Source organism: Aotus nancymaae, unplaced genomic scaffold, assembly GCF_030222135.1.
Source record: "Aotus nancymaae isolate 86718 unplaced genomic scaffold, 86718_ANA_hifiasm-v0.15.2.pri h1tg000028l, whole genome shotgun sequence".
In the NCBI taxonomy this organism is placed as follows: Eukaryota; Metazoa; Chordata; class Mammalia; order Primates; family Aotidae; genus Aotus; species Aotus nancymaae.
Window position 1 is genome coordinate 40,587,137 of NW_026988441.1, and position 26,095 is coordinate 40,613,231.

At 56.4% G+C, this 26,095-nt stretch overlaps 2 protein-coding genes across 3 annotated transcripts; one reads left to right on the forward strand and one right to left on the reverse strand.

Annotated features, from left to right (window-relative positions):
* The first annotated feature begins 6,392 nt into the window (after positions 1–6,392).
* TBXA2R (thromboxane A2 receptor) lies at positions 6,393–12,372 on the forward strand. Its single transcript, XM_064380740.1, has 2 exons — positions 6,393–8,095; positions 12,127–12,372. The coding sequence occupies exons 1-2, from the start codon at positions 7,310–7,312 to the stop codon at positions 12,370–12,372; spliced, it is 1,032 nt and encodes a 343-aa protein (XP_064236810.1). The 5' UTR covers positions 6,393–7,309.
* Positions 12,373–14,540: 2,168 nt separating this feature from the next.
* Positions 14,541–21,702, reverse strand: GIPC3 (GIPC PDZ domain containing family member 3). Of its 2 annotated transcripts, XM_064380741.1 has the most exons (7): positions 21,478–21,702; positions 20,633–20,818; positions 20,313–20,493; positions 19,089–19,201; positions 18,728–18,822; positions 17,654–18,629; positions 14,541–16,825 (listed from the first exon to the last, which is right to left on the reverse strand). In XM_064380741.1, the coding sequence occupies exons 1-7, from the start codon at positions 21,700–21,702 to the stop codon at positions 14,747–14,749; spliced, it is 3,855 nt and encodes a 1,284-aa protein (XP_064236811.1). In that variant the 3' UTR covers positions 14,541–14,746. The 2 variants fall into 2 exon arrangements, with proteins under 2 accessions (XP_064236811.1, XP_064236812.1); XM_064380742.1 differs by lacking the exon at positions 14,541–16,825 and having other exon boundaries at positions 18,478–18,629; positions 18,741–18,822.
* Positions 21,703–26,095: the final 4,393 nt, after the last annotated feature.

Consider the following 26,095-nt stretch of genomic DNA (forward strand, 5'->3'; position numbering starts at 1 on the left):
GAGGCTCCCAAGGAGGTGCCCCTGCCACCCCGACTTGGGCCACCACATCCCTGCCACCTGCGGCCTGGAGGGGTCCCAACGGGTGCTGCCTTCCCCAGGAGGCCGCGGGGTGTCCTGGCGTGCTGGGGGCACCCACTGACCTCAAGTCAGCCAGGCCTGGGCCCGAGGGGCGTGGCCAGAGTGGGGTGGGCGGGGCTGATGAGAGACACAGGACGCAGAGAGACAGGACGGAGAGAGAGAGCTGCGGGCTGCCAGCGGCCCCCACCCGCCCCGGCTCGGCTTAGCCCCCGCGGACCCCTCCAGGCTGCGCCCCGGGGCGTCCTGTGCCACCACGCCCTCCATCTGTGTCCCGCGGCGACGCGCCAGCGCCAGGGTCCTCTGCTGGGCCCACCCCTGGCCGTGACTCAGTTTCCCCGGAAGTCCCCACCGGAGCCTGGCCTTCCCCTCCTTCCGCCCACCCCCAGCCCTGGCCCCAGCCTGGGCGCCCGCAGATCTGCCCGCTCAGCTCCGGACGGCGCCGGGACCCCCTGCGCGCAAGATCCAGCCAGGTGGGGGCCCCGCAGAGCAGAGGAGTCTCCACAGGTGAGGTGGCCCCGCGGCTCAGGACGGGACGCACTGCTCTGGTGTGAGCCGGGCTGCTGGGCGCATCCGGCGCTGGCCCTGCCCCGCTGTGGGTGTGTCCGAAAGCCCGCCGTGACAGCGGCCAGGTGCCAGGTGTCCCCTGTGTGGCCCAGCGGGTGGCATGGTGCCTGAGAGAGGGGGCTCTCTGGTCTCTGTGGGGCCACTTGGCTGTGAATGAGTGGGGGGCCTGCAGCCGGGGAGGGGGCCAGGCCCTGGGTGTGGCAGGGAGTGAGTGCGTCTGTGCAGCTGCATCTTGTTTTGGGGAGGGAACCATGCGTAGCTCTGGTTGTGTGTCTGTGTCTGCGTGTCTGGTGGTTGTGTGTGTGTGACCGTGTGTTCCTTTGTTTCTGAGAGTCTGTGACTGTTTACCATTGTGTGTTCATCTGTGTGTCTTTCTGTGTGTGTGTGTCTGTGCATCTGTTGTTTCTGCCTGTGTGTCATTTCTGCCTGTGTCTGAATATGTGTGTCTGCGTGTGTCCGTGTATCTGCCGTGCTCCTGTGTGTCTTTCTGTGCATGTCTGTGCATCTGTCTGCTGTGTTTCTGTGTGTCTGTCACATTTCTGCCTGTGTGTGTGTCCGTTATGTTTCTGTGTGTCTGTGTGTGTCTGGCTGTGTGTTTGGCTGTGTGTGTGTCTGTGTCTGTGTGTGTCTGTGTGTGTGTCTGGCTGTGTGTCTCTGTGTGTCTGTCTGTGTCTCTGTGTGAGTGTGAGTGTGAGTGTGTGTCTGTGTGTGTGTGTGTGTCTGGCTGGTGTGTCTCTGTGTGAGTGTGAGTGTGTGTGTGTCTGTGTGTCTGTGTGTGTGTGTGTCTGTGTGTGGCTGTCTGTGAATGTGTGTGTCTGTGTGTGTGCGCGTCTGGCTGTCTATGTGCAGCCTGAGGTTCATGTCATTGGAATCACTGTAACCCATGGTCCACCATCCACCAGCTGCCCGGCCTGGGTCCCACCTCCAGCCCCCTGCAGGCCCCTGTGTGAAGGAGGCTTCCTGCATGCTCCCTGGGGGTGTGCCCACTGGAGAGATGGGGAAACTGAGGCTCACAGGGTAGCCTGGCTGGCTGGGAAGCCCCCGCCCTGCACCCTCTGGGTTGGGGACCCTGTTGGTGTCACAAACAGGAAATGTTCCCGGAAACGGAGCTCTGTGGTGAAGGGCAGTGGGCCCCGCAGGGTGTGGAGTGTGTCTGCCTCGGCGTCGGTGCGGGGTCCACGGGCACGGGCCTTCACATCCACAGCAGGCCTGGGAGGGTCTGGCCTGGTCTCTGACGTTTCAGGCCCAGAAGAACGCTGTGGATCCAAGGTCCGAGGCCTACCTGGTGACAGGTAGCCTCAGGGCTCCCATCTGGCTGCCTGGGTACCCTGCAGGGAGCTGAGCTGTGAGTTCAGTGCAGGCGCCCTGTAGAGGTGAGAGCCAGGGAGGCCTGGGCTAAGCACTCTCGGCGTGGAGATCAGAATCTCACCCCCATTGCACAGAGCGGGGAAACTGAGGCCCGGCAAGGTGGAGCCCCAGCCTGGCAGTGGCAGATCGGGGACTAGAGCCTCCAAGCTTGTGTAGTGGGGGTTGGAACGGGCCAGGCCATGGGACAGGTAGGCAGCACCCGCCGGCAGGGTAGGGGGTGAGGAGAGGGGACTTGCTGAGAAATGGATGGATGGGGAGGTGACGGGCTCCAGCGGGGAGGAGGAGGGCGGGGCTGCGTGGATGGAGGACAGGCTGCTACTTGGGAACCCAGGCTCACATTCCACTGGCAGTCACGCATGGGTGAGCCAGGCCGGGTGCCCATGCCCAGCCCAGCACCCAGGCCTCGGGAAGCAGTGGCAGATAGAGCCCTCCCCGTTCCACTCCCCGCAGGCACGGCGGGTCCCCTGGCAGGGGCGGCATCCGGGGACAGAGAACTCACCGTCCACCCTCCAGAAAGCAGCCAGGAGCTAGAGCAGACATTTCTGGAACCCGGGACTCAGCCAAACTCCCATAAGAGTTACAGAACATCAGCCTCTTGGGATTCTAGAATAGTGAGGCCTCCTGGATTCCAGGACTGGAAGCTCGTTAGAAGTCCAGAACCCTGGACCCGCTAAGGGCAAACCTCAGTTCTCAGGCTGCAAAATTCTGGACTTACCTCCCCCCAGACTCCTCCCCGCAGACACAGGGACAGTCATTTTCCCAAAAGTCCCACAGTGCTGCTGTAGTTCCCAGCTGCGTGGGGGCCCTGCCACCCCTCCTGGCCAATGTGGGAGGGAAGGGAGGCCCTGCCAGGTCCCCTATTGGCCTCCTTGCCTGGAGAACCTGAGACGGTTGCTCTCACCTGAACCCAGCGTGGAGAGTGGAGGCGGGGGGACTGGAAACCGCCATCTCTGGCCAGAAGGACTCAGTGCCGGTTTCCAGACTCCCCGGGGCCAAGAGCCTTTGCTCCCAGCAGAGGGAGGTGTGTGACCCCTGGTGAGTAGAGTGCAGTGTGGTCAAGGAGGCCATGAGACCCAGCAGGGACTGGAGGCTACTCCAGGCAGAGGCTGCGGCCGGGGCGGTGGCCGCAGGGACAGCCGACGTCCCAGGAATGTTCAGAAACACGTACCAGCTCTCAAGGGAGGAGCGCCTGTCCAGGGGAAATCCAAGCGCAGGAATCCAAATCCCAGGCAGCAAAGCAGCACGGGGTGGAGGGCGATGATCGCCAGAGGCCTCGAGGAGCACCACCCCGCCGACCGCCTCATCGGCGCTCCAGGCCTCAGTTTCCCCTCTGGAAGCCCCGCCTCCCACCACCAAGGCGGCAGTGGCCTTAGCTGTCCACCCCGGAAGGGAGCTCAGTGCCGCTGTCAGAAGCTGGATAATTTATGAGTCTGGATAAAGCATAGCCAAGCCCAGCATCTGGGCCGCAGACACCCATCTGGCCGCTCCGGACGCGTGAACCGTGCGGCCGCACAAGCCGGGGGCCTCCGGGCCAGCGTGCACTGAGCATGACTGTGGGTGCTGAGCACTTCGAGTGGGTCACTTCAGTCCCATCACCAGTACTCTTTTCTTTGTTGTTTTTGAGTTTGGCTCTCGTCACCCAATCTGGAGTGCGGTGGCGAAATCACAGCTCACCACAACCTCTGCCTCCCAGGTTCAAGCAATTCTGCCTCAGCCTCCGGGTTCAAACAATTCTCCTGCATCAGCCTCCCGAGTAGCTGAGATTACAGGCGTACACCACCACATCCAGCTAATTTTGTATTTTTAGTAGAAACGGGGTTTCTCCATGTTGGTCAGGCTGATCTCAAACCCCCGACCTCAGGTGATCCACCCACCTCAGCCTCCCAAAGTGCTGGGATTACAGGTGTGAGACACCGCGCCCGGCCCTGTTTTTTATTTTTATTTTTATTTTTTAGATGGAGTTTCACTCTTGTTGACCAGGCTGGAGTGCAGTGGCGCAATCTTGGCTCACTGCAACCTCTGCCTCCTGGGTTCAAGCGATTTTCCTGCCTCAGTCTCCCGAGTAGCTGGGATTACAGGTGCCTGTCACCACACTCAGCTAATTTTTTGTATTTTTAGTAGAGATGGCGTTTCACCCTATTAGCCAGGCTGGTCTCGAACTCCTGACCTCAGGTGATCCACCCTCCTTGGCCTCCCAAAATGCTGGGATTACAGGCACCCGCCATCATGCCCAGCTACTTTTTGTATTTTTAGTCAAGATGAGGTTTCAAGCCGGGCGCGGTGGCTCACGCCTGTAATCCCAGCACTTTGGGAGGCTGAGGTGGGTGGATCACGAGGTCAAGAGATCGAGACCATCCTGGTCAACATGGTGAAACCCCGTCTCTACTAAAAATACAAAAAATTAGCTGGGCGTGGTGGCGCGTGCCTGTAATCCCATCTACTCAGGAGGCTGAGGCAGGAGAATTGCCTGAACCCAGGAGGCGGAGGTTGCGGTGAGCCGAGATCGCGCCATTGCACTCCAGCCTGGGTAACAAGAGCGAAACTCCGCCTCAAAAAAAAAAAAAAAAAAAAAAAAAGATGAGGTTTCAGCATGTTGCCCCGACTGGTTTCGAACGCCTGACCTCAGATGATCCTCCCACCTTGACCTCCCAAAGTGCTGGGATTACAGGTGTGAGCCGCTGCACTTGGCTGGAGCTGGATTTGGAACATCTTATTTTATTTTTACTTTACTCATCACATCTGGCCCCATTTTTTGTTTTTTGGGTTTTTTTTTTTTTTTCTGAGACAGGAGTGCAGTGGCACAATCATAGCTCACCACGGCCTTGACATCGGGGCTCAAGCGATCCTCCAACCTCAGCCTCCCAAGTACCTGGGATTACAGGCAAATGCCACTACAGCCAGATATTTTTTTTTTTAGAGATAGGATCTCACTGTGTTGGCCAGGCTGGTCTCAAACTCCTCACCTCAAGTGATCTGCCCACTTTGGCCTCCCAAAGTGCCGGGATGAGAGCGTGAGCCACCGCACCAGGATTGGGTTTGATTTTGTTGTGTGGGTGGCTGGGCGTTAGCCCCACACGGGGGAACGGGTCTCCTCCCACCGCTGTCTACAGCCTGTCCCTGGGAACCTCACTCCAAAGAAGCTGTGTTTTTTGTTCCCAAAATAGAACTGGATTTCAGGGTCTATTTCTTATTATAAAAGCGATACCACAAAAATGGAGAAAAAAAGGCTACGTGTGATAGATAGCTCATGCCTGTAATCCCAGCACTTTGGGAGGCCAAGGCCGGTGGATCACCTGAGGTTGGGAGTTCAAGACCAGCCTGGCTATCACGGTGAAACCCCATCTTAAAAAAAAAAAGAAAAAAAATACAAAAATTAGCCAGGTGTGGTGGTGCCTGCCTGTAATCCCAGCTACTCAGGAGGCTGAGGCAGGAGAATTGCTTGAACCCAGGAGATGGAGGTTGCAGTGAACCGAGAGCGAACCACTGCACTCCAGCCTGGGCAACAAGAGCGACACTCTGTCTCAAATTAAAAAAAAAAAAGAGCCGGGCGCGGTGGCTCACGCCTGGAATCCCAGCACTTTGGGAGGCTGAGGTGGGCGGATCACGAGGTCAAGAGATCGAGACCATCCTGGCCAACATGGTGAAACCCCGTCTCTACTAAAAAAATACAAAAATTAGCCGGGTGTGGTGGCGCACACCTGTAGTCCCAGCTACTCGGGAGGCTGAGGCAGGAGAATTGCTTGAACCCGGGAGGCGGAGGTTGCAGTGAGCCGAGATCGCGCCATTGCACCCCAGTCTGGCACCTGGCGACAGAGCAAGACTCTGTCTAAAAAAAAAAAAAAAAAAAAAAAAAAATGGAGAAAAAGGAATGCACACAATTCTCACGTGTGGGGACACAAGATCCCCTGGTTCCCCCTAAAATACCAACAAGCTTGGGCCACTCACACCTCACATTCACAACACATTGTGACTCAAAGTTGACCTCAGAGCCCGGGTGAGAACCAGAGACTCTTGGCCAGCTGCTGGCCCCCCACCGTCCCTCCTGACACTGGACAGGGTCTCGCTCTATCTCCCAGGCTGGAGTGCAGTGGCGCGATCACGGCTCACTGCAGCCTCAACCTCCCGGGCTCAAGTGATCCTCCCACCTCAGCCTCCCGAATAGCTAGGACTACAGACACACACCACGCCAGTCTAATTTTTGTATTATTTGTAGAGACGGGGTCTTGCTACATTGCCCAGGCTGGTCTTGAACTCCTAGGCTCAGGCGATCCTCCTGCCTTAGCCTCCCAAAGTGCTGGGGATACAGGGCTGAGCCACCACACCCAGCCAGTGTCAGAATTTCTGTTTCACAATGGCTGAAATGTGTTCTGGTGTCTGTGATCTGCCCAGGGCTTGGATAGGTGACCAATGGGGAAACTGAGGCACAGAGAGTAGCAATCACTTGCCTGAGGTCACATAATGAGCACCAGGGCTAGAGTTCAAATCTAGGGCTCCTCAGTCCATCTCTGGGACCCACAAATACTTCCTGGTGTCCTCCAGGGACCCCGGAAAACATGGCCTTGGTCTTTACCCTTGACAAGTCTTTACCCTTGACAAGTCCAGAGGTAGTAAGAGCGCAAGGCTGGACCTCATCGCAGGAACAGTGGGAATACCCTCTGGGTGGAGACGGAGCTAAGTCGGGAAAGGCTTCCTCAAGGAGGCAATATCTGGGGCCAGGAGTTCAAGGCCAGCCTGGGCAACATAGTGAGACCCTGTTTTTACAAAAACTAAAAATAAAAATTTAGCTAAGCATGGTGGTGCAGCCCACCTGTAATCCCAGCACTTTGGGAGGTCGAGGCAGGAGGATCGCTTGAGCTCAGGAGTTCAAGACCAGCCTGGGCAACACAGGGAGACACCACCCCGCTCCGTTTCTACCAAAAAATGAAAATAAGAAATCAGCCAGGTAGAGTGGTACATGCCTGCAGTCCCAGCTGTTTGGGAGGCTGAGATGGAAGGATCATGTGGGTCCAGAGGTTGAGGCTACGGTGAGCCTTGATGGCACCATGGCACTCCAGCCTGGGTGACAGAGCAAGACTCTGTCTCAAAAACAAAACAAAACAAAAAACAAGGAAGGGATATTTGAGTTGGGGCATTGAAGGTTGTATAGGAGTTCACCAGCGCTACTTACACTGAAATGCAGAATTACAAGCAAATCTTTCTCTTGCCTCTCAGGTGTGGCGTGCCTGAACCGGTGCCAGCTAGCCCCGTCTGCAGCCTTGGCCTGATGGGGTGGTGACTGATCCCGCAGGGCTCCGGAGCCATGTGGCCCAATGGCAGTTCCCTGGGGCCCTGTTTCCGGCCCACAAACATCACCCTGGAGGAGCGGCGGCTGATCGCCTCGCCCTGGTTCGCCGCCTCCTTCTGCGTGGTGGGCCTGGCCTCCAACCTGCTGGCCCTGAGCGTGCTGGCGGGTGCCCGGCAGGGGGGCTCACACCCGCGCTCCTCCTTCCTCACCTTCCTCTGCGGCCTGGTCCTCACCGACTTCCTGGGGCTGCTGGTGACAGGCATCATTGTGGTGTCCCAGCACGCCGCCCTCCTGGAGTGGCACGCCGTGGACCCCAGCTGCCGCCTCTGCCGCTTCATGGGCGTCGTCATGGTCTTCTTCGGCCTGTGCCCGCTGCTGCTGGGGGCCACCATGGCCTCGGAGCGCTACCTGGGCATCACCCGGCCCTTCTCGCGCCCGGCGGTCACCTCGCAGCGCCGCGCCTGGGCCACCGTGGGGCTGGTGTGGGCGGCCGCGCTGGCGCTGGGCCTGCTGCCCCTGCTGGGCGTAGGCCGCTACACCGTGCAGTACCCGGGCTCTTGGTGCTTCCTGACGCTGGGCGCCGAGCCCGGGGACGTGGCGTTCGGGCTGCTCTTCGCCATGCTGGGCGGCCTCTCGGTCGGACTGTCTTTCGTGTTGAACACGGTCAGCGTGGCCACCCTGTGCCACGTCTACCACGGGCAGGAGGCGGCCCAGCAGCGCCCCCGGGACAGCGAGGTGGAGATGATGGCCCAGCTCCTGGGGATCATGGTGGTGGCCAGCGTGTGCTGGCTGCCCCTGCTGGTGAGTGGCGGGGCTCTGTGGGGTCCTGCTACCCTCCTGACCGGGCCTCCGGTCACCCAGGGTGGACACAAATCCTGGCGATGGGCCGGGCGCGGTGGCTCACGCCTGTCATCCCAGCACTTTGGGAGGCCGAGGAGGGAGGATCGCTTGACGCCAGGAGTCTGAGACCAGCCTGGCCAACGTGGTGAAACCCCGTCTTCTACTAAAAAGACAAAAATTAGCCAGACACGGTGGCAGGTGCCTGTAATCCCAGCACCTTGAGAGGTCAAGGCAGGAGGATCGCTGGAGTCTGGAGGTCGAGGCTGCAGTGAGCTGTGATCTCACCACTGTATTCCAGCCCAGGCGACAGAGTGAGACCCTGTCTCAAAAGAAAAAAAAAATAGCTGGGCATGGTGGCTCAAGCCTGTATTCCCAGCACTGTGGGAGGCTGAGGCGGGTGGATCACCTGAGGTCAGGAGTTCGAGACCAGCCTGGCCAACATGGTGAAACCCCGTCTCTACTAAAAATACAAAAATTAGCCGGGTGTGGTGGCCACCTTTATTCCAGCTACTCAGGAGGCTGAGACAGGAGAATCACTTGAACCTGGGAGGCAGAGGTTGCAGTGAGCTGAGACTGTGCCATTGCACTCCAGCCTGGACAACAAGAGCAAAACTGTCACACACACACACACACACACACACACACACACACACACAATTGAAAGCCGCCACAGGAAACACGTAATGAGTGGGCGTGGCTGCAGCTGATTACACTTTACTGATTGGATGCTGACATTTGAATTTCATGTCGTTTTTATGTCACTCAATTTTTGCCTCTATTTTTTTTCCCTCTAAACATTTAAACATGGAAAGACATTCTTAGAAAAAACAAAACAGGCCAGGGACAGTGGCTCACACTTGTAATCCCAGCACTTTGAGAGGCTGAGGCAGGCAGATCACCTGAGGTCAGGAGTTCAAGACCAGCCTGGCCAGCATGGTAAAAAAATACAAAAATTTTGTATCTTTTCTTTTGTGGGTGTGGTGGCGGGCGCCTGTAGTCCCAGCTACTGGGGAGACTGAGGCAGGAGAATTGCTTGAGCCCAGGACGTGGAGGTTGCGGCGGGCTGAGATTGTGCCACTGCACTCCAGCCCAGGCGAGAGCAAGACTCCATCTCAGAAAAAAGAAAAAAGAAAGAAAGAAAAAGAAAAAACAAAACAAAACAAGAAAAGCAAAAACCCAAAGCAAGTGTCAGGCTGGATTTGGCCCATGGGTCAACCCTTCCTCTAAACCCGCCCATGGCTCCCTATTGCCCTATGAAGAACGTTCTCACAGGCACTTCCTGCAGACAAACCTGGCCCGCTCCGATTTGCCCTTCAGTGACTTCCACGGGCCGGGTCAGGAACCTCCTCGGGGCTCTGACGCCGCTGTCCCGTCACAGCTTTGCCCACCCCGTGCTGTAACCCCTGGGCCGGGTGTCCATCTCCTGACCGGACTGTGAGCCTATGAGGGTGTGTCCTGGGACTCTCTTCGCCACTGCTCTGTCCTCCGCTTCACGCAGCATACAGTAGGTGCTCAGGAAATGATTTTATTTATTTATTTAATTTATTTCATCTTTTTGAGACGGAGTTTCACTCTTGTTCCCCAGGCTGGAGTGCAGTGGCGCGATCTCAGCCCACCGCAACCTCCACCTCCCGGGTTCAAGCGATTCTCCTGCCTCAGCCTCCCGAGTAGCTGGGACTACAGGTGAGCACCACCACGCCCAGGGAATTTTTGTATTTTTAGTAGAGACGGGGTTTTAGCATGTTGTCCACGCTGGTCTCAAACTCCTGACCTCGTGATCTGCCTGCCTTGGCCTCCCAAAGTGCTGGGATTACAGGGGTGAGCCACAGTGACCAGCCCTATTTTTTTTTTTTTTTTTTTTTGAGACCGTGTCAGACTGTGGCCCGGGCTGAAATGAAGTGGCGCCATCTTGGCTCACTGAAACCTCGCCTCCCAGGTTCAAGTGATTGTCCTGTAATCCCAAAGTGTTGGGATTACAGGTGTGAGCCACCAGGCCTGGCCCAGGAAATGATTTTAATGTAGTAATGCATTCCAATGTAATATAAATTATTTTGGCTGGGTGTGGTGGCTCACTCCTGTAATCCCAACACTTTGGGAGGCAGAGGCAGGTGGATCACTTGAGGCCAGGAGTTCGAGACCAGCTTGGCCAAAATGGTGAAACCCTGTCTCTATTAAAAATGCAAAAAATTAGCTGGGTGTGGTGGTGGGCACCTGTAATCCCAGCTACTTGGGAGACTCAGGTGGGAGGATCACTTGAACCTGGGAGGCAGAGGTTGCAGTCAGCTGAGATCACACCACTGCACTGCAGCCTGGGTGACAGAGCTAGACTCCATCTTAAAAAAAAAATGTGTATGTATGAATTTATTTTGTGTTATTTTATTCTGAGATGTATTTTGCCTCAGCCTCCCAAGTAGCTAGGATTACAGGCGCCTGCCACCACACCCAGCTAATGTTTGTATGTTTTAGTAGACATGGTGTTTCACCATGTTGGTCAGGCTGGTCTTGAACAAATTATTTTAATATAATGTAAATGTTAATTATATAATTGTATGATATATATATCCATAACAGGCAACATAATTATGAACAATAATTTTATATATTGTATACTAATTTGTAAATGGCATTCTTATTTTAAATATTTAATATTTAATATTTATTTTAAAATATAACTTAAAAAATTTTCCCATCGATCCTGACCTATACGTAAATATAATTTTTGTCATTTAAAAATTTGAGGCTGGGTGCAGTGGCTCACAGCTGTAATCTCAGCACTCTGGGAGGCCAAGGTGGGCAGATCACCTGAGGTTGGGAGTTTGAGACCAGCCTGGCCAACATAGAGAAACCCCATCTCTACTAAAAATACAAAAAAAATTATCTGGGCATGGTGGCGGGTACCTGTCATCCCAGCTACTCGGGAGGCTGAGGCAGGAGAATCGCTTGAACCCGGGAGGTGGAGGTTGCAGTGAGCCGAGATTGTGCCACTGCAGTTCAGCCTGGGCGACAGAGCGAGACTCCATCTCAAAAATAAATAAATAAATAAAATAAAAATGAAAATGTTATTTATTTATTTTGAGACAGGATCTTTCTCTGTCACCCAGGCTGGAGTGTCACCATTCCTGGGTAACTTTTTTATTTATTTCTACCTTTTGTAGGCATGGGATCTATATTGCCCAAGCTGGTCTTGAACTCCTGGGCTCGAGTGATCCTCCTCATTGACCTGCATTGACCAGCTTCGACCCACTGCCTGGCTGAGAGTGTGCTAATTTATGATCCCATCAAAAGGAGCTCAGAGAGGTTAGGCAACTTGCCTGAGGTCACCCAGCAATACAGTAACAGAGTACACACCGGTCAGGCACGGTGGCTCATGCTTGTAATCCCAGCGCTCTGGAAGGCCGAGGTGGGCAGATCACTTGAGGTCAGGAGTTCAAGACCAGCCTGGCCAACGTGGTGAAACCCAGTCTCTACTAAAAATACAAACATGAGCCAGGTGTGCTGGCAAGCACTGTCATCCCAGCTACTCAGGAGGCTGAGGCAGGAGAATCGCTTGAACCTGGGAGGCAGAGGTTACAGTGAGCTGAGATCACACCACTGCACTCCAGCCGGGGCGACAGAGCCAGACTCTGTCTAAAAATTAAATTAAATTAAATTAAATTAAAAAGGCTGAGTGTGGTGGCTTACACCTGTAATCCAAGCACTTTGGAGGCCAAGGCGGGTGGATCACCTGAGGTCAGGAGTTCAAGACCAGCCCGACCAACATGGTGAAACACCGTCTTAAAAAAAAAAAAGAAAAAAAATTAAATTAAAAAACGGAGTGTAGAAAAAGAAGAAAAAGAAACAAACAAACAAACAAAAAAAAACAAAAAATAAAAATAAAAAATAAAATAAAAAACGGAGTGCACCTTGGAACTCAGGGGATAGAAGGTGCTGGGCAGGAACGGGGCCAGCGTGGCTGCAGGCTGGGTCGTGACTGACAGCTTTGCCCTCTGCAGGTCTTCATCGCCCAGACGGTGCTGCGGAGCCCGCCTGCCATGAGCCCTGCGGGGCAGCTGTCCCGCGCCGCAGAGCGGGAGCTGCTCATCTACCTGCGAGTGGCCACCTGGAACCAGATCCTGGACCCCTGGGTGTACATCCTGTTCCGCCGCGCCGTGATCCGGCGCCTCCAGCCTCGCCTCAGCACCCGGCCCAGGTCGCTATCCCTCCAGCCCCAGCTGACGCAGGGCTCCGGGCTGCAGTAGGAACGGGAAGGAGCGCCCCTCCCGCGCGTCCCCGAGGAGCCCTGGGTCTCCTCCGACGACCCATCTGCCTGTTCTGAGGGTCTCAGAGCTGGGGGTGCTGGATGGACAGTGGGCATCAGCAGCAGGGTTTGAGGCTGACCCCAGTCCAAACTGGGGACCCGCAACTCCTCCTCCCTGATCCTTTTTTTTTTTTTTTTTTTTTTTGAGACGGAGTTTCGCTCTTGTTACCCAGGCTGGAGTGCAATGGCGCGATCTCGGCTCACCGCAACCTCCGCCTCCTGGGTTCAGGCAATTCTCCTTCCTCAGCCTCCCGAGTACCTGGGATTACAGGCACCTGCCACCACAGTGGGCTAATTTTTGTATTTTTAGTAGAGACGGGGTTTCACCGTGTTGGCCAGGCTGGTCTCGATCTCCTGACCTCAAGTGATCCTCTGACTTCGGCCTCCCAAAGTGCTGGGATTACAGGCGTGAGCCGTCGCACCCAGCCTTTTTTTTTTTCCTTTAGGAGATAGACTCTCGCTCTGTGGCCCAGGCTGGAGTGCAGTGGCACGATCTCAACTCACTGCAACCTCCGCCTCCTGGGTTCAAGCGATTCTTGTGCCTCAGCCTCCCGAGCAGCTGGGACCACAGGTGTGCGCCACCGCACCCGGCCTCGCGTTGCTCTGTGACCCTGAATTTGAACCCCCCACCGGGAAGCCTGTATCCAGAAAGGATTGCATGTGAACGGGGCACCCCCCTTCTCTCGCCAAAATATATCTCTGTCTTTGGTTTTATTTTCCTTTGGGTCCAAAAGCCATCGGTCTCTGGGGTTTTGTGCACTGGACCTCCCCCGGGGCAGAGGAGGGCGGGGCTGGGGAGGCTGCGGAGGGACAGAGGGGAAGTGGCTGCTCCTCCCCTTGTAGATTGCGTGTTCCCTAATCACCGGACGGGCGGCACTGCCTGGAATTCTCCCAGGATCCTGTAGCGGGAGAGCTACAGGTTAGTCCTGGAATCTGCATTCAAACCACCCTTGAAACTACATATTTTATTTAGTTAGTTAGTTTGAGACAGAGTCTTGCTCTGTCTCCAGGCTGGAGTGCAGTGGCGCAATCTCGGCTCACTGCAACTGCCACCTCCCCGGTTCAAGCGATTCTCCTGCCTCAGCCTCCCAAGTAGCTGGGACTACAGGTCTGGCTAATTTTTGTGTTTTTAGTAGAGATGGGGGCTTCATCATGTTGGCCAGAATGGTCTCGATCTCCCGACCTCGTGATCCGCCCGCCTTGGCCTCCCAAAGTGCTGGGATTACAGGCGTAAGCCACTGCGCCCGGCCAGGAATCTACATGTTATTAAAAGTGGGTGGGCCGGGCGCAGTGATGCACACCTGTAATCCCAGCAAGTTGGGAGGCCAAGGCCAGCGGATCACAAGGTCAAGAGATCGAGACCAGCCTGGCCAACATGATGAAACCCCGTCTCTACTAAAAATTAGCCGGGCGTATTGGTGGATGCCTGTAGTCTCAGCTACTCGGGAGGCTGAGGCAGGAGAATGGCATGAACCTGGGAGGTGGAGGTTGCAGTGAGCCGAGATCTTGCCACGCACTCCAGCCTGGGTGACAGAGCAAGACTCTGCTTAAAAAGAAAAGTGAGTATAAGTGGGCCGGGTGTGAAAGCTCATGCCTGTAATCCCAGCACTTTGGGAGGCCGAGGCAGGTGGATCACGAGGTCAAGAGATTGAGACCAGTCTGGCCAACATGGTAAAACCCCACCTCTACTAAGAATAAAAAAATTAGCCAAGCGTGGTGGTGGACGCCTGTAGTCCCAGCTACTTGGGAGGCCTAGACTGGAGAATCGCTTGAACCCGGGAGGTGGAGGTTGCAGTGAGCTGAGACTGTGCCACTGCGCTCCAGCCTGGGAGATGGAGTGAGAGTCCGTCTCGGAAAAAGAAAGGACCAACGTCTAGGTCTTCATGGAGCACCCGTCGTGTGCAGGCACGAAAGCTCATGCCTGCGTGGTGCTTAATGAAGTGCTTGGTACATAGTACGTGGTCAGGAGGTGCTGAGCGTAGTTTCAGCCAGCAGCCCCAGCCCCACAGCCCCGCATTCCCCCTAATTCCCCGCAAAGTGACACACCAGGCTGCAGAGATGGGAGGCGCCTTTATTCACCACGAGCCTTGGGGTACATGTGGTGCGGACTGCCTCCTGCCCTCCTTTTCCCTCCCAGGACCTGGATGTGAGCCAGGCCCGGTGAAACCGAAGCCCCTGATTCTACCAGCGTACCCCGCCCCCACCCCGCCGCTACCTGCTGGGGATATAAGATCACTTGCTGCTTCTGGGGGAACCAGCTGAGAGGGACAGGAGAGGATGGGAACCACAGGAACCAGGGCTAAGTCACCCTCAGTCTACAGCCCTCTGCAGTAATGGAGGGGTCCTGGTTCCCCCAGAGTCGGGGAAGGGGCAGGAGCCAGAGCTGGGGACTCAGAAGGGTGAGAACTCAGGAGGGCTGCCCTGGGGGTGGGGCTAAGAGAGACAGATATGGTGGGTGGGGTGGACTTCTGGGGTCCCAGCTCAGGCTTTGGGGGGAGGGCTGGCTTCTGGGGGGTTGAGGAGGCCTGTGGCTGAGGGGCCAGGTAGCAGGCTGGGGGTGAGCCTGGAACGGGGCCAGGGCTGACCTGGGTGCCATGGACCTGATCATGGGGCTGAGGCAGAGGCAGGGGGTCTCTGCTAGGGGTTGTGGTGGGGGCTCTGGGGGGTGGGCCTGGGGGCTGAGGTCGGGCTGGGGCAGGGGCCTCAAGCTGAATTCTAGGGTCAAGGCCAGGGGTCTGTGAGCAGAGCCCATTTCTAGGGCTCAGCCAGATTCTTGAACTGGTATGAGTGCTGGGGCTGGACTGGGTTCCGGAGCTAAGGTGAGCTCCAGGCCTGGGCTGAATTCTGGAGCTGGTCTGGGTTCCTGAGCTGAGCCGGGCCTCAGCACTGGACTGGGTTCTGGAGCTAAGATGGGCTCCAGGATCGGGCTGCATTCTCGAGCTGGTCTGGGTTTCAGAGCTGAACTGAGTCCCAGGACTGACGTGGGTTCCAGAGCTGGCTTGAATTCTTGAACTGAACTGGGTCCCAGAGCTGGGCTGAGTTCGAGAGCTGGTCTGCTTCCTAAAGTTCAGTTGAGTACCAGAGCTGTCTGGGGTTGTGGTCTGGAGCTGGTATCTAGAACCTGGCGGGGTTCTAGGGGTGAGCTGAGTCCCGGAGGTTGGTTGAGCTCCTGGGCAGCGCTGGATCCTGGAGCCAGGCCTGCTGTCGGAACTAGACGGGGCCGCGGAGCTTAACTCGGTCGCTGCAATGACCTGGGTCCCAGGACTAGATTGGACTCCAGAGTTTAGCTGGATTCTGGAAGTTGGTTGGGTCTCAGCCACTGTCTGTGTTTTGGAGCTGGCTGGGATTTCAGAACTGAGGTGAGTTCTAGAGTTGGCTGCTGTGCCTGGGCTGGGTTGAGCTCTGGAGCTTGGCCAGGCCTTGAAATTAGTCTGCGTCCCGGCAGCAAACTGCATTCTAGAGCTGATCTGCGTTCTGCCGGGAGAGTGGGGCTCAGGACCAGGCTGTGTGCTGGAGCTGGGCCCTGCTTCCGAGATGGACAGCGTTCCAGAGCTGGTCTGAATCCTGGAGTTGGACCTGGCTGTAGCACTAGGTGAGGTTCTAGAGCTGGGCTCAGTCTCAGAGCTGGAATCATCACTGGAGCTGGACCGGGCTGCAGGATAGGGATGGGTACTTGCATGCAGCTGGGGTTTAGGGCAAGGCTGGGGTTGGAATCTGGACTGGGCAGCTGCATGGGTCTGGGTTTCTGAGCTGGTATAAATTCTTGAATACGGTTCGATTTGGGAGATGTCTCTGAATCCTGAACTGGCTGGGGTTCCAGAGCTGGGCTGCTTCATGAATCTCACATGGGTTCCAAAATTAACTGGGGTTCTGGAGCTAGACCGAGAGTCCAGAGTTCCAGAGTCCGCTCCAGTGTTCCAGCAGGCCTTGGCCTCCGAGCTAGCCTGGATTCTGGAACCGGGATTCGTCTCCAAGCTGGCCTGGGTCTTAAAATTTGTCTGCATTCCAGAGCCAGGCTTGATGTCAGGGCTCAGCTGGATTCTAGAGATGAGCTTCATCTCAGAGCGGGCCTGGGTTCTGGGCTTGTGCTCGGAGCTGGGTTTGGTTTCAGAGCTTAGCTTCGTCTTGGAGCTGGGCTTGGTCTCGGAATCGGTCTGAGTTCTAGAACAGGGCTTGATCTCAGAGCTGGGCTTGGTCTCAGAGTTCTTCTGGGTTCTAGAACTGGGCTTGGTCTCAGGGCTGGCCTGAGTTCTAGAGCTGAGCTTGGCCTCAGAGGTGGCCTGAGTTCTAGAACAGGGCTTGGTCTCAATGCTGGGCTTGGTCTTAGAGCTCCTCTGAGTTCTAGAGCTGGGTGTGGTCTCAGAGCTCATCTGGATTCTAGAACTGGGCTGGGTCTCAGAGCTCATCTGAATTCTAGAGCTGGGTATGACCTCAGAGCTCATCTGGGTTCTAGAACGGGGTGTGACCTCAGAGCTCATCTGGGTTCTAGAGCTGGGTGTGACCTCAGAGTTCATCTGGGTTCTAGAGCTGGGTGTGACCTCAGAGCTCATCTGGGTTCTGGAGCTGGGTGTGACCTCAGAGCTCATCTGGGTTCTAGAGCTGGGTGTGACCTCAGAGCTCATCTGGGTTCTAGAACTGGGTGTGACCTCAGAGCTCATCTGGGTTCTAGAGCTGGGTGTGACCTCAGAGCTCATCTGGGTTCTGGAGCTGGGTGTGACCTCAGAGCTCATCTGGGTTCTAGAACTGGGTGTGACCTCAGAGCTCATCTGGGTTCTAGAGCTGGGTGTGACCTCAGAGCTCATCTGGGTTCTAGAGCTGGGTGTGACCTCAGAGCTCATCTGGGTTCTGGAGCTGGGCTGGGCCTCAGAGCTCATCTGGGTTCTGGAGCTGGGTGTGACCTCAGAGCTCATCTGGGTTCTAGAGCTGGGTGTGACCTCAGAGCTCATCTGGGTTCTAGAGCTGGGTGTGACCTCAGAGCTCATCTGGGTTCTAGAGCTGGGTGTGACCTCAGAGCTCATCTGGGTTCTGGAGCTGGGTGTGACCTCAGAGCTCATCTGGGTTCTAGAGCTGGGTGTGACCTCAGAGCTCATCTGGGTTCTAGAGCTGGGTGTGACCTCAGAGCTCATCTGGGTTCTAGAGCTGGGTGTGACCTCAGAGCTCATCTGGGTTCTGGAGCTGGGTGTGACCTCAGAGCTCATCTGGGTTCTAGAACTGGGTGTGACCTCAGAGCTCATCTGGGTTCTAGAGCTGGGTGTGACCTCAGAGCTCATCTGGGTTCTAGAGCTGGGTGTGACCTCAGAGCTCATCTGGGTTCTGGAGCTGGGCTGGGCCTCAGAGCTCATCTGGGTTCTGGAGCTGGGTGTGACCTCAGAGCTCATCTGGGTTCTGGAGCTGGGTGTGATCTCAGAGCTCATCTGGGTTCTAGAGCTGGGTGTGATCTCAGAGCTCATCTGGGTTCTAGAGCTGGGTGTGACCTCAGAGCTCATCTGGGTTCTAGAGCTGGGTGTGACCTCAGAGCTCATCTGGGTTCTGGAGCTGGGCTGGGCCTCAGAGCTCATCTGGGTTCTGGAGCTGGGTGTGACCTCAGAGCTCATCTGGGTTCTGGAGCTGGGTGTGATCTCAGAGCTCATCTGGGTTCTAGAGCTGGGTGTGATCTCAGAGCTCATCTGGGTTCTAGAACAGGGGTTGGTGTCAGTGCTGGGCTTGGTCTCAGAGGTGAACTGAGTTTTAGAACAGGGCTTGGTCTCAGAACTCGTCTGGGTTCTAGAGCTGATCTTTGTCTCAGGGGTGGCCTGGGCTCTAGAATAGGGCTTGGTCTCGATGCTGGGCTGCGTCTCAGAGCTGGCCTGGGCGCTAGCACATAGCTTGGCCTCAGATCTAGGCTGGATTCTAGAGAAGGGCAGGGTTCTGGAGCTGGGGTGGGGCTCCGACCTGGATTGGGTTCTAGAGAGGAACTTGGCCTCCGAGCTGGGCGGGGTTCTGGAGCAGGGCCGGGGCAGGGGGCTGGGCTCCAGGCTGGGGCTGTGCGGGGCCCCCCCGGGGCAGACTAGCCGCAGGCCTCCCTGGCCTCTCCAATGGCGGCCCACACCTCCACCACGAACTCGTCGGGGAAGGCGAACTCGCCCAAGACGGAGTCCAAACAGCGTGCAAACTCCTGGGCACTCTCTGTGTTCTTGGACGTCTCCACCATGGTGGACGCTGCGGGCCGTGCCGGAAGGGTGGTCAGCGAGGGCGCTTCCCGCTGTGACCCTGCCTCCTCCCATGGACCGCCCTCCCCCCAGGGCCCCCTGGCTTACCCTGGCCCCTTACCCAGCTCGGGGTCCCGAATGCCCATGTAGCTTTCCAGCAGGTCATCAACCTTCCGAGACGCCTCCTCCTCAAACTCACTGGGCTGGAGGCACCAGGGAGGGAAGTCAGGGTGAAAACCCTTGGATCCCCCCAGCCCAGCCCCCTCCCGACCCCCACCCCTGAGGGAAGAGCGGACTGGACCCTCACACGAGTCAGTGGTGCTGGTACCAACATCACTGCCCCGTCTTTCAACGAGGACCCATTTTGCAGGCAGAGAAACCGAGGCTCCAAGGTCTTGTCTAAGGCCGCACTGACTCGGCGGCAGAGCTGTGGGGGCAGAAGCCTTGGAAGAACCCCCCCCTCACTCACCGCTTCCTCCACCGTGGCAGCCCCCCCAGAACGAAGCCGCAGGGTCTCCCTCCCGCTGGTCACTTTCACCTCTACGGGACATTTGCTGGACCGACTTCTCTGGCCAATCATATCTTGAGGAAACAGTGAGCGGATGGCCATGAGTTCTGGGTGGATCCACATCTTTGTAAACCCTGGGAGGCCACCGGTCGAGCCTTTCTAGAATCTTCCTCCCCTTCAAAGTCCTCTTTACGTCTGTGCGGCGAATCTCCAGAGACCCATTCGAGATTCGTCTCTTCCCATCCCCAGCAAACTGAACCACAAGTCCAGGATGAGCTGTTGTAACGGAGCAGGTGTAGAACTGACCCCAGGCCAGGCTCGGCGGCTCACGCCTGTGATCCCAGCACTGTGGGAGGCTGAGACGGGTGGATCGCCTGAAGTCAGGAGTTCAAGACCAGCCTGGCCAACATGGTGAAACCCTGTCTCTACTAAAAATATAAAACTTAGCTGGGAGTGGTGGCAGGCGCCTGTAATCCCAGCTACTCGGGAGGCTGAGGCAGGAGAATTGCTTGAGCCCAGGAAGCAGAAGTTGGAGTGATCCGAGATCGCACCACTGCACTCCAGCCTCCACTCCACTTGGGAGACCTAGGCAAAGGGACCGCTTGAGCCCAGGAGTTTGAGACCAACCTGGGCAACACAGTGAGACCCTCTACAAAAAATACAAAAATTAGCCAGGAGTGGTGGTGCGCGCCTGTAATCCCAGCTACTCGGGAGGCTGAGGCAAAAGAACCGCTTGAACCCGGGAGGCAGAGTTTGTGGTGAGCTGAGATCACACCACTGCACTCCAGCCTGGGTAACAGAGCAAGACTGCATCTCAAAAAAAAAAAAAAAAAAGAAAGAAAGAAAGAAAAGAAAAGAAAGGAAACCATTCCCATATTCTCATTCTCTAGAACGCAGCATGACCTCGAAGTGCTACTTTAAAAGCTCCCAGCCGGGCTGCAAAGTGGTTCTGGACGCCCCCTCCTCCCAGGCTGGGGAATCTCTTTACCCAGTCTTCTCCCCTCCCCCACAGACTGACTCCATGACAGTCTATTAATAGAAATGACCTGCTGTCTCTGATGCCCTGCCAGAACTCCTCGGCATGCACCGGATGCACCTAGAACCTTCCAGCGCGTCCCATCCCTGACCCACCTCCACCCCACGCACCCATAGAACCCGTCTGGGAAGAGCTCCCGCCCGCCTCACCGAAGGCCCTCTTGGGCTGCACCAGCCTCAGGGTGAAGGGCTGGGCCTTGGGAAGCTCCCGGAGCATCTTGGCCACCTCGTAGTGGCGGCAGCCCACGATGGAGTGGTCGTTGATGGCTTCGATGCTGTCTCCCACGCACACCGCCTCGATCCGGTGGACGATACTGCCCTCCTTGATTCTCTGCGGGGACCCAGAGCTACTGGCGGGGCAACCCCAGCCACCCGCCTCGGATCCCCAGAACCCACGTAGACCCAGAGGGGAGAGGAGGGGCAGTGGCTGGACCCCAGGAAGCCACCCATCCACCGCCTCCCCCGGGCACCTTGATGAAGGCGTAGCCGGCCCCGTTGTCCGTGATGGTCAGCCCCAGAGCATCCTCTGTTTTAGTGACCTCCACCTCCTTGGTCTCGCCTCGCACGTGGGCGAAGATGAAGTCCTCCAGGCCTATCTGACCCCCTAGCAGCTTCTGCATGTCTACTTTGTGGCTGTTGAGGGTGCAGAATAAGATCTTTCCCGGGGGAGAGGGAGCCTGGAGTTAGGACACACGTCCCCCACGCAGTGCCCTGTCTACACAGGCCCCTCCCTGCCTCCAGCAACCAGGAGCCCAGCCCATGGGAAAGGGCAGGGCATGGGATCTCCAGAATGGAAAGAGGCTTCGGGCAGGTCGAGACCCCTGTCCAGACCCCCGGCCCTCCAGCCCCCAGATCTCCAGGTTTAATCTGCTAGCGCCCCCTGGGGGCTGCAAACCCAACGAACCTGGATTGGAAAAACGCCCAGGACCCCTCCAACCCCGACCCCACCGCGGCCTCAGACTTCCCACCTTAAAGGGGGGGCACCTGGAACCCCAGACCCCAGCTATGTCCAGGAAGCACAGAGGCGCTTTTCCGTGGGCTGCTGGGATCCGCTCCAAGCCAGGTCTGCGCAGCGGATTTTCTGGAATATCTAGGGGTCCCCTAGCCCGAAGACCTGCCCATCTTTTGCGCAGAGCGTGCATAGGGGGCCCTGGGGGTGTGGCACCCCGGGACCTGAGGGCTGTGTCTCTGAGATCCGGCGATTAGGCGGCCACCCCGACGTGTGGGATCTGGGTCTCCCGTCCAGGGTCCAAGCTCTCCCCACCCCTCACCCATCACGCGGGTGGCCTCTGGAGCAGGTGTCCGGGAGCCTTACCTCGGTGGGCGCGATCCCGAAGGCCTCGGCGATCTTGGCGTACAGCTCGCGGACGTTGGTGAAGCCCTCGATCTTGCCCGTGGGGCTCCCGTGCGCCAGCTGCGTGCGGAAGACCAGGCGCGGGCGGGCGCGGGGCGCGGCCGGGGGCTCCGAGGGCGAGGGCGGGGGCGCGGGCGCGCGCGGGGTCTCGGCCCCCCGGGCCTCGCGGGCCGCTGCGCTCTCCATTGCGGGAGAAGCTCGGCCACCCACCGGGCCCTCGCCGCCGCCGCCGGATCCGCGGCTTCCTGCAGCCTCCCCTCCCCCGGCCCAGGGCGCGACAGCCGAGACGCCCTGGTAAGGGGATCCGGGAACCCGAGCCGCCCGGGAAGGAGACACCGCCGGGTGCACAGGGGTGAGTCGGGCCCCAGGTGTCCGGGCCCTGCCAGGGCCAGCTGCGCCCTCCCCGGGGATACCGGCAGTCTGGCGGTGGGGGTGGGGTGGGGGCGCGCCTCAGCTTAGGACCCTGGAAGAACAGGGACCTCAAATAAGGACACGGACAGGCCGGCGTGGTGGCTCAGGCCTGTAATCCCAGCACTTTGGGAGGTCGGGGCGGGTGGATCACCTGAGGTCAGGAGTTCGAGACCAGCCTGGACAACATGGTGAAACCCGGTCTCTACTAAAAAATACAAGATTTAGCTGGGCGTGGTGGCGGGCGCCTGTAATCCCAGCTAATCAGGAGGCTGAGGCAGGAGAATTGCCTGTAGCTGGGAGGCAGAGGTTAAAGTGAGCCGAGATGGCGCCACTGCACTCCAGCCTGGACCACAGAGCAACACTCTGTCTCTACATAAATAAATAAGAAACATGATTAATTTTTTGTACAGCTGGGATATCACTATGTTGCCCAAGCTGGTCTCAAACTCAAAACCGGAAGGCTCAAGCCATCCTCCAGCCTTGGCCTCCCAAAGTGTGAGGATTAGAGATGTGAACCACTGTGCCCAGCCTCTCCCCAGCATTTAAAGCTATCGTCTGATGTATGAGATATTTTCTTTTTTGAGATGGGGTCTCTCTCTCCCACCCAGGCTGGAGTGCAGTGGCACGATCTCGGCTCACTGCAACCTCTGCCTTCCTGGTTCAAGCCATTCTCCTTCCTTGGCCTCCCAATTAGCTGGGATTACAGGCACCTGCCACCACCCCCAGCTAATTTTTGTATTTTTAGTAGACACGGGGGTTTCACCATGTTGGCCAGGGTGGTCTCGAACTCCTGACCTCAAGGGATCCTCCCGCCTCAGCCTCCCAAACGCTGGGATTACAGGTGTGAGCCACTGTGCCCGGCTGACACTTTATTGCATTTTGTGTCCTGTTTGTCTCCAGGACCGGAGGAATGTCAGCTCTAGGAGGAGCTCCGGGGGTGGTTCCCCTGATGTGTCCCCATGCCCAGTGCCCAGTGCCTGGCACACAGTGGGTGCTCAGTGATCTTTGGTGAGGAATGAATGGATGTCCAGGTCATAGGTGGAGAAGGAGACCCCAGACACCGGGAGGCACTGGTAAAACTCCGCTGGAATGCAATGCCAGAAACACCTATGCATCCATCAGATTCCTACCCAGGAATGTTGGCTCAGTAAACAGCCGTCCTGCCTGCAGGGGTGAGCCCTACAGCAGAGCCAGACACAGCCTCCGCCCAGGAGGAGCCATCACGCCCAGCTATTTTTGTATTTTTAGCAGAGACGGGGTTTCACCGTGTTGGCCAGGATGGTCTCGATCTCTTGGTCTCAAGTCATCCGCCTGCCTTGGCTTCCTTAAGTGCTGGAATTACAGGCGTGAGCCACCCTGCCCAGCCCACACAGCTTTTTGAATGTAGTAAATCGTACCGAATTGTATACTGGAATTTTTTTTTTTTTGAGACAGAGTTTCGCTCTTGTTACCCAGGCTGGAGTGCAATGGCACGATCTCGGCTCACTGCAACCTCCGCCTTCTGGGTTCAGGCAATTCTCCTGCCTCAGCCTCCTGAGTAGCTGGGATTACAGGCACGCGCCACCATGCCCAGCTCATTTTTGTATTTTTTAGTAGAGACGGGGTTTCACCATGTTGACCAGGATGGTCTCGATCTCTTGACCTCGTGATCCACCCGCCTCGGCCTCCCAAAGTGCTGGGATTACAGGCTTGAGTCACCGCGCCCGGCCCTGGAATTTTTTTAAAGTAAAAAATCTACTACAAAATGGTATTTTCCAGGCCTGCCTAGAAATGAGAAGCTCTAAATTTCCTGGCACATCTTCTGTGCCAGGAAAGGGTGAAACGGTCTGGCGGGGTTGGGGGTTGGCAGTATCAGTTTGTTTGATCCCAGGGCAGCCGTAACAAAGCACCACAAAGCGGGTGGGGTGAGGTGGCTCTCGCCTGTGATCCCAGCACTTTGGGAGGCTGAGGCGGGAGGATCATTTGAGCCCAGAAGTTTGAGACCAGCCTGGGGAACAAGGTGACACCCCCATCTGTACAAAAAATACAAAATTAGCTGGGCGTGGTGGCACCCACCTGTAGTCCCAGCTACTTGGGACGCTGTGGTGGGAAGATGGGTTGAGCCCAGGAGGTGCAGGCTGCAGTGAGCTGTGTTCCCGTCTCTGAACTCCAGCCTGGGCGACAGAGCAAGATCCTGTCACAACTGCAAAGATACAGCTGGGCACAGTGACTTATGCCTGTAATCTTAGCACTTTGAGAGGCTGACCGGACGGATCACTTGAATCTAGTAGTTAAAGACCAGTCTGGGCAACATAGTGAGACCCCATCTCTAAAAAAAATACAAGCAAATTGGCCAGGCACGGTGGCTCATGCCTGAAATCCCAGCACTTTGGGAGGCTGAGGCAGGTGGATCACCTAAGGTCAGGAGTTCGAGACTAGCCTGGCCAACATGGTAAAACCCGGTCTGTACTCAAAATACGAACATTAGCTGGGTGTGATGGCAGGTGCCTGTAATCCTACCTACTTGAGAGGCTGAGGTGGGAGAATCACTTGAACCTGGGAGGTAGAGGTTGCAATGAGCTGAGATTGCACCGCTGCACTCCAGCCTGGGCAACAGAGGGAGAGTTTGTCTCAAAAAAAAAAAAAAAAAAAAAAAAAGTCAGTAGTGATGGCAGGCACTTGTGGTCTCAGCTACTCACGGGAACCAGGTAGGAGGATCACCTGAGCCCAGGGAGGTCAAGGCTTCAGTGAGCTATGATTGTAACACTGCATTGCAGCCTGGGCAACATACCGAGACCCTGTCTCAAAAACAAAGTGACCGAGCGTGGTGACTCACACCTGGAATCCCAGCACTTTGGGAGGCTGAAGGGAGTGGATCACCTGAGATCAGGAGTTCGAGACCATCCTAGTCAACATGGCAAAATCCCATTGCTACTAAAAATACAAAAAATTAGCCAGGCGTGGTGGCGGGCACCTGTAATCCCAGCTACTCGGAAGGCTGAGGCAGGAGAATCGCTTGAGGCTGGATGGCGGAGGTTGCAGTGAGTCGGGGTCACTCCATTGCACTCCAGCCTGGGCAACAAGAGCGAAACTGTTTAAAAAAAAAAAGCATGGGATGGGGGTAGGCACAATGACTCACACCTGTAATCCCAGCACTTTGGGAGGTCAAGACACGAGGACTCTTGAGCCCAGGAGTTGAAGACCAGCTTGGGCAGCATAGGGAACCAGGTGAATTGCTTGAACCTCTAAAAAATAAAAAACAGCTGGGCGCGGTGGCTCACGCCTGTAATCCCAGCACTTTGGGAGGCTGAGGTGGGCGGATCACATGAGGTTGGGACTTCGAAACCACCCTGACCAACATGGAGAAACCCCGTCTTTAAAAAAAAATTTTTTTTTTAATTAAAAAGTGACAGAAATGGATTCTTTCACAGCTCCAAAGGCCAGAATTCCACAAGGTGCGGGCAGAGCCTGACTTCCTCAGAGCCCCTGGGTGGAACCGTTCCTGGCGTGCACAGTTTCCGGCTGTGGGTGGCCTTCCTTGACGTCCCTTGGCTTGTAGACACATCACTCCAATCTTGGCCTCTGTTGTCACTTGGCTGTCTCTTCCCTGTGTCTGTGTCCAGATTTTATCTTCTTATAAGGAAAGCAGTCATTGGATTTAAGGCTCACCCTACTTCAGGATGACTTCATCTTAACTAATTATATCTGCAACGACCCTATTTCCAAATACGGTCACATTCAGAGGTTCTGGGGTTCAGATGATTTGCTGAATTTTTTAGGATGTCTTGTCTATGCCATTCAATGCAGAAGTCTCTGGGAAGGCTTATCAGTAAGCAGCATACACACACACACGCGCGCGCACACACACACACACACACACAGCAAAACACAGAGCTCCGAGTAATCTAATGGAAAATGGGCACTCTAACAAAATCGTGTACATGAATGTGCACAGCAGCATTACTCACAAGTAAATGTTAGAAACAGCTAAGTGTCCTTGGACAGATAGATGGGTCAGTACAGAGCGGGTTCATCCACACCACAGCTGGACTCAGCCACTAAAAGGAACAGGGCTCTGATACAGGCCACAGCGTGGATGAACCTGGAGGACATCACGCTCAGTGAGAGAAGCCAGACGCAAAAGGACACACAAGCCGGGCATGGTGGCTCACGCCTGTAATCCCAGCAC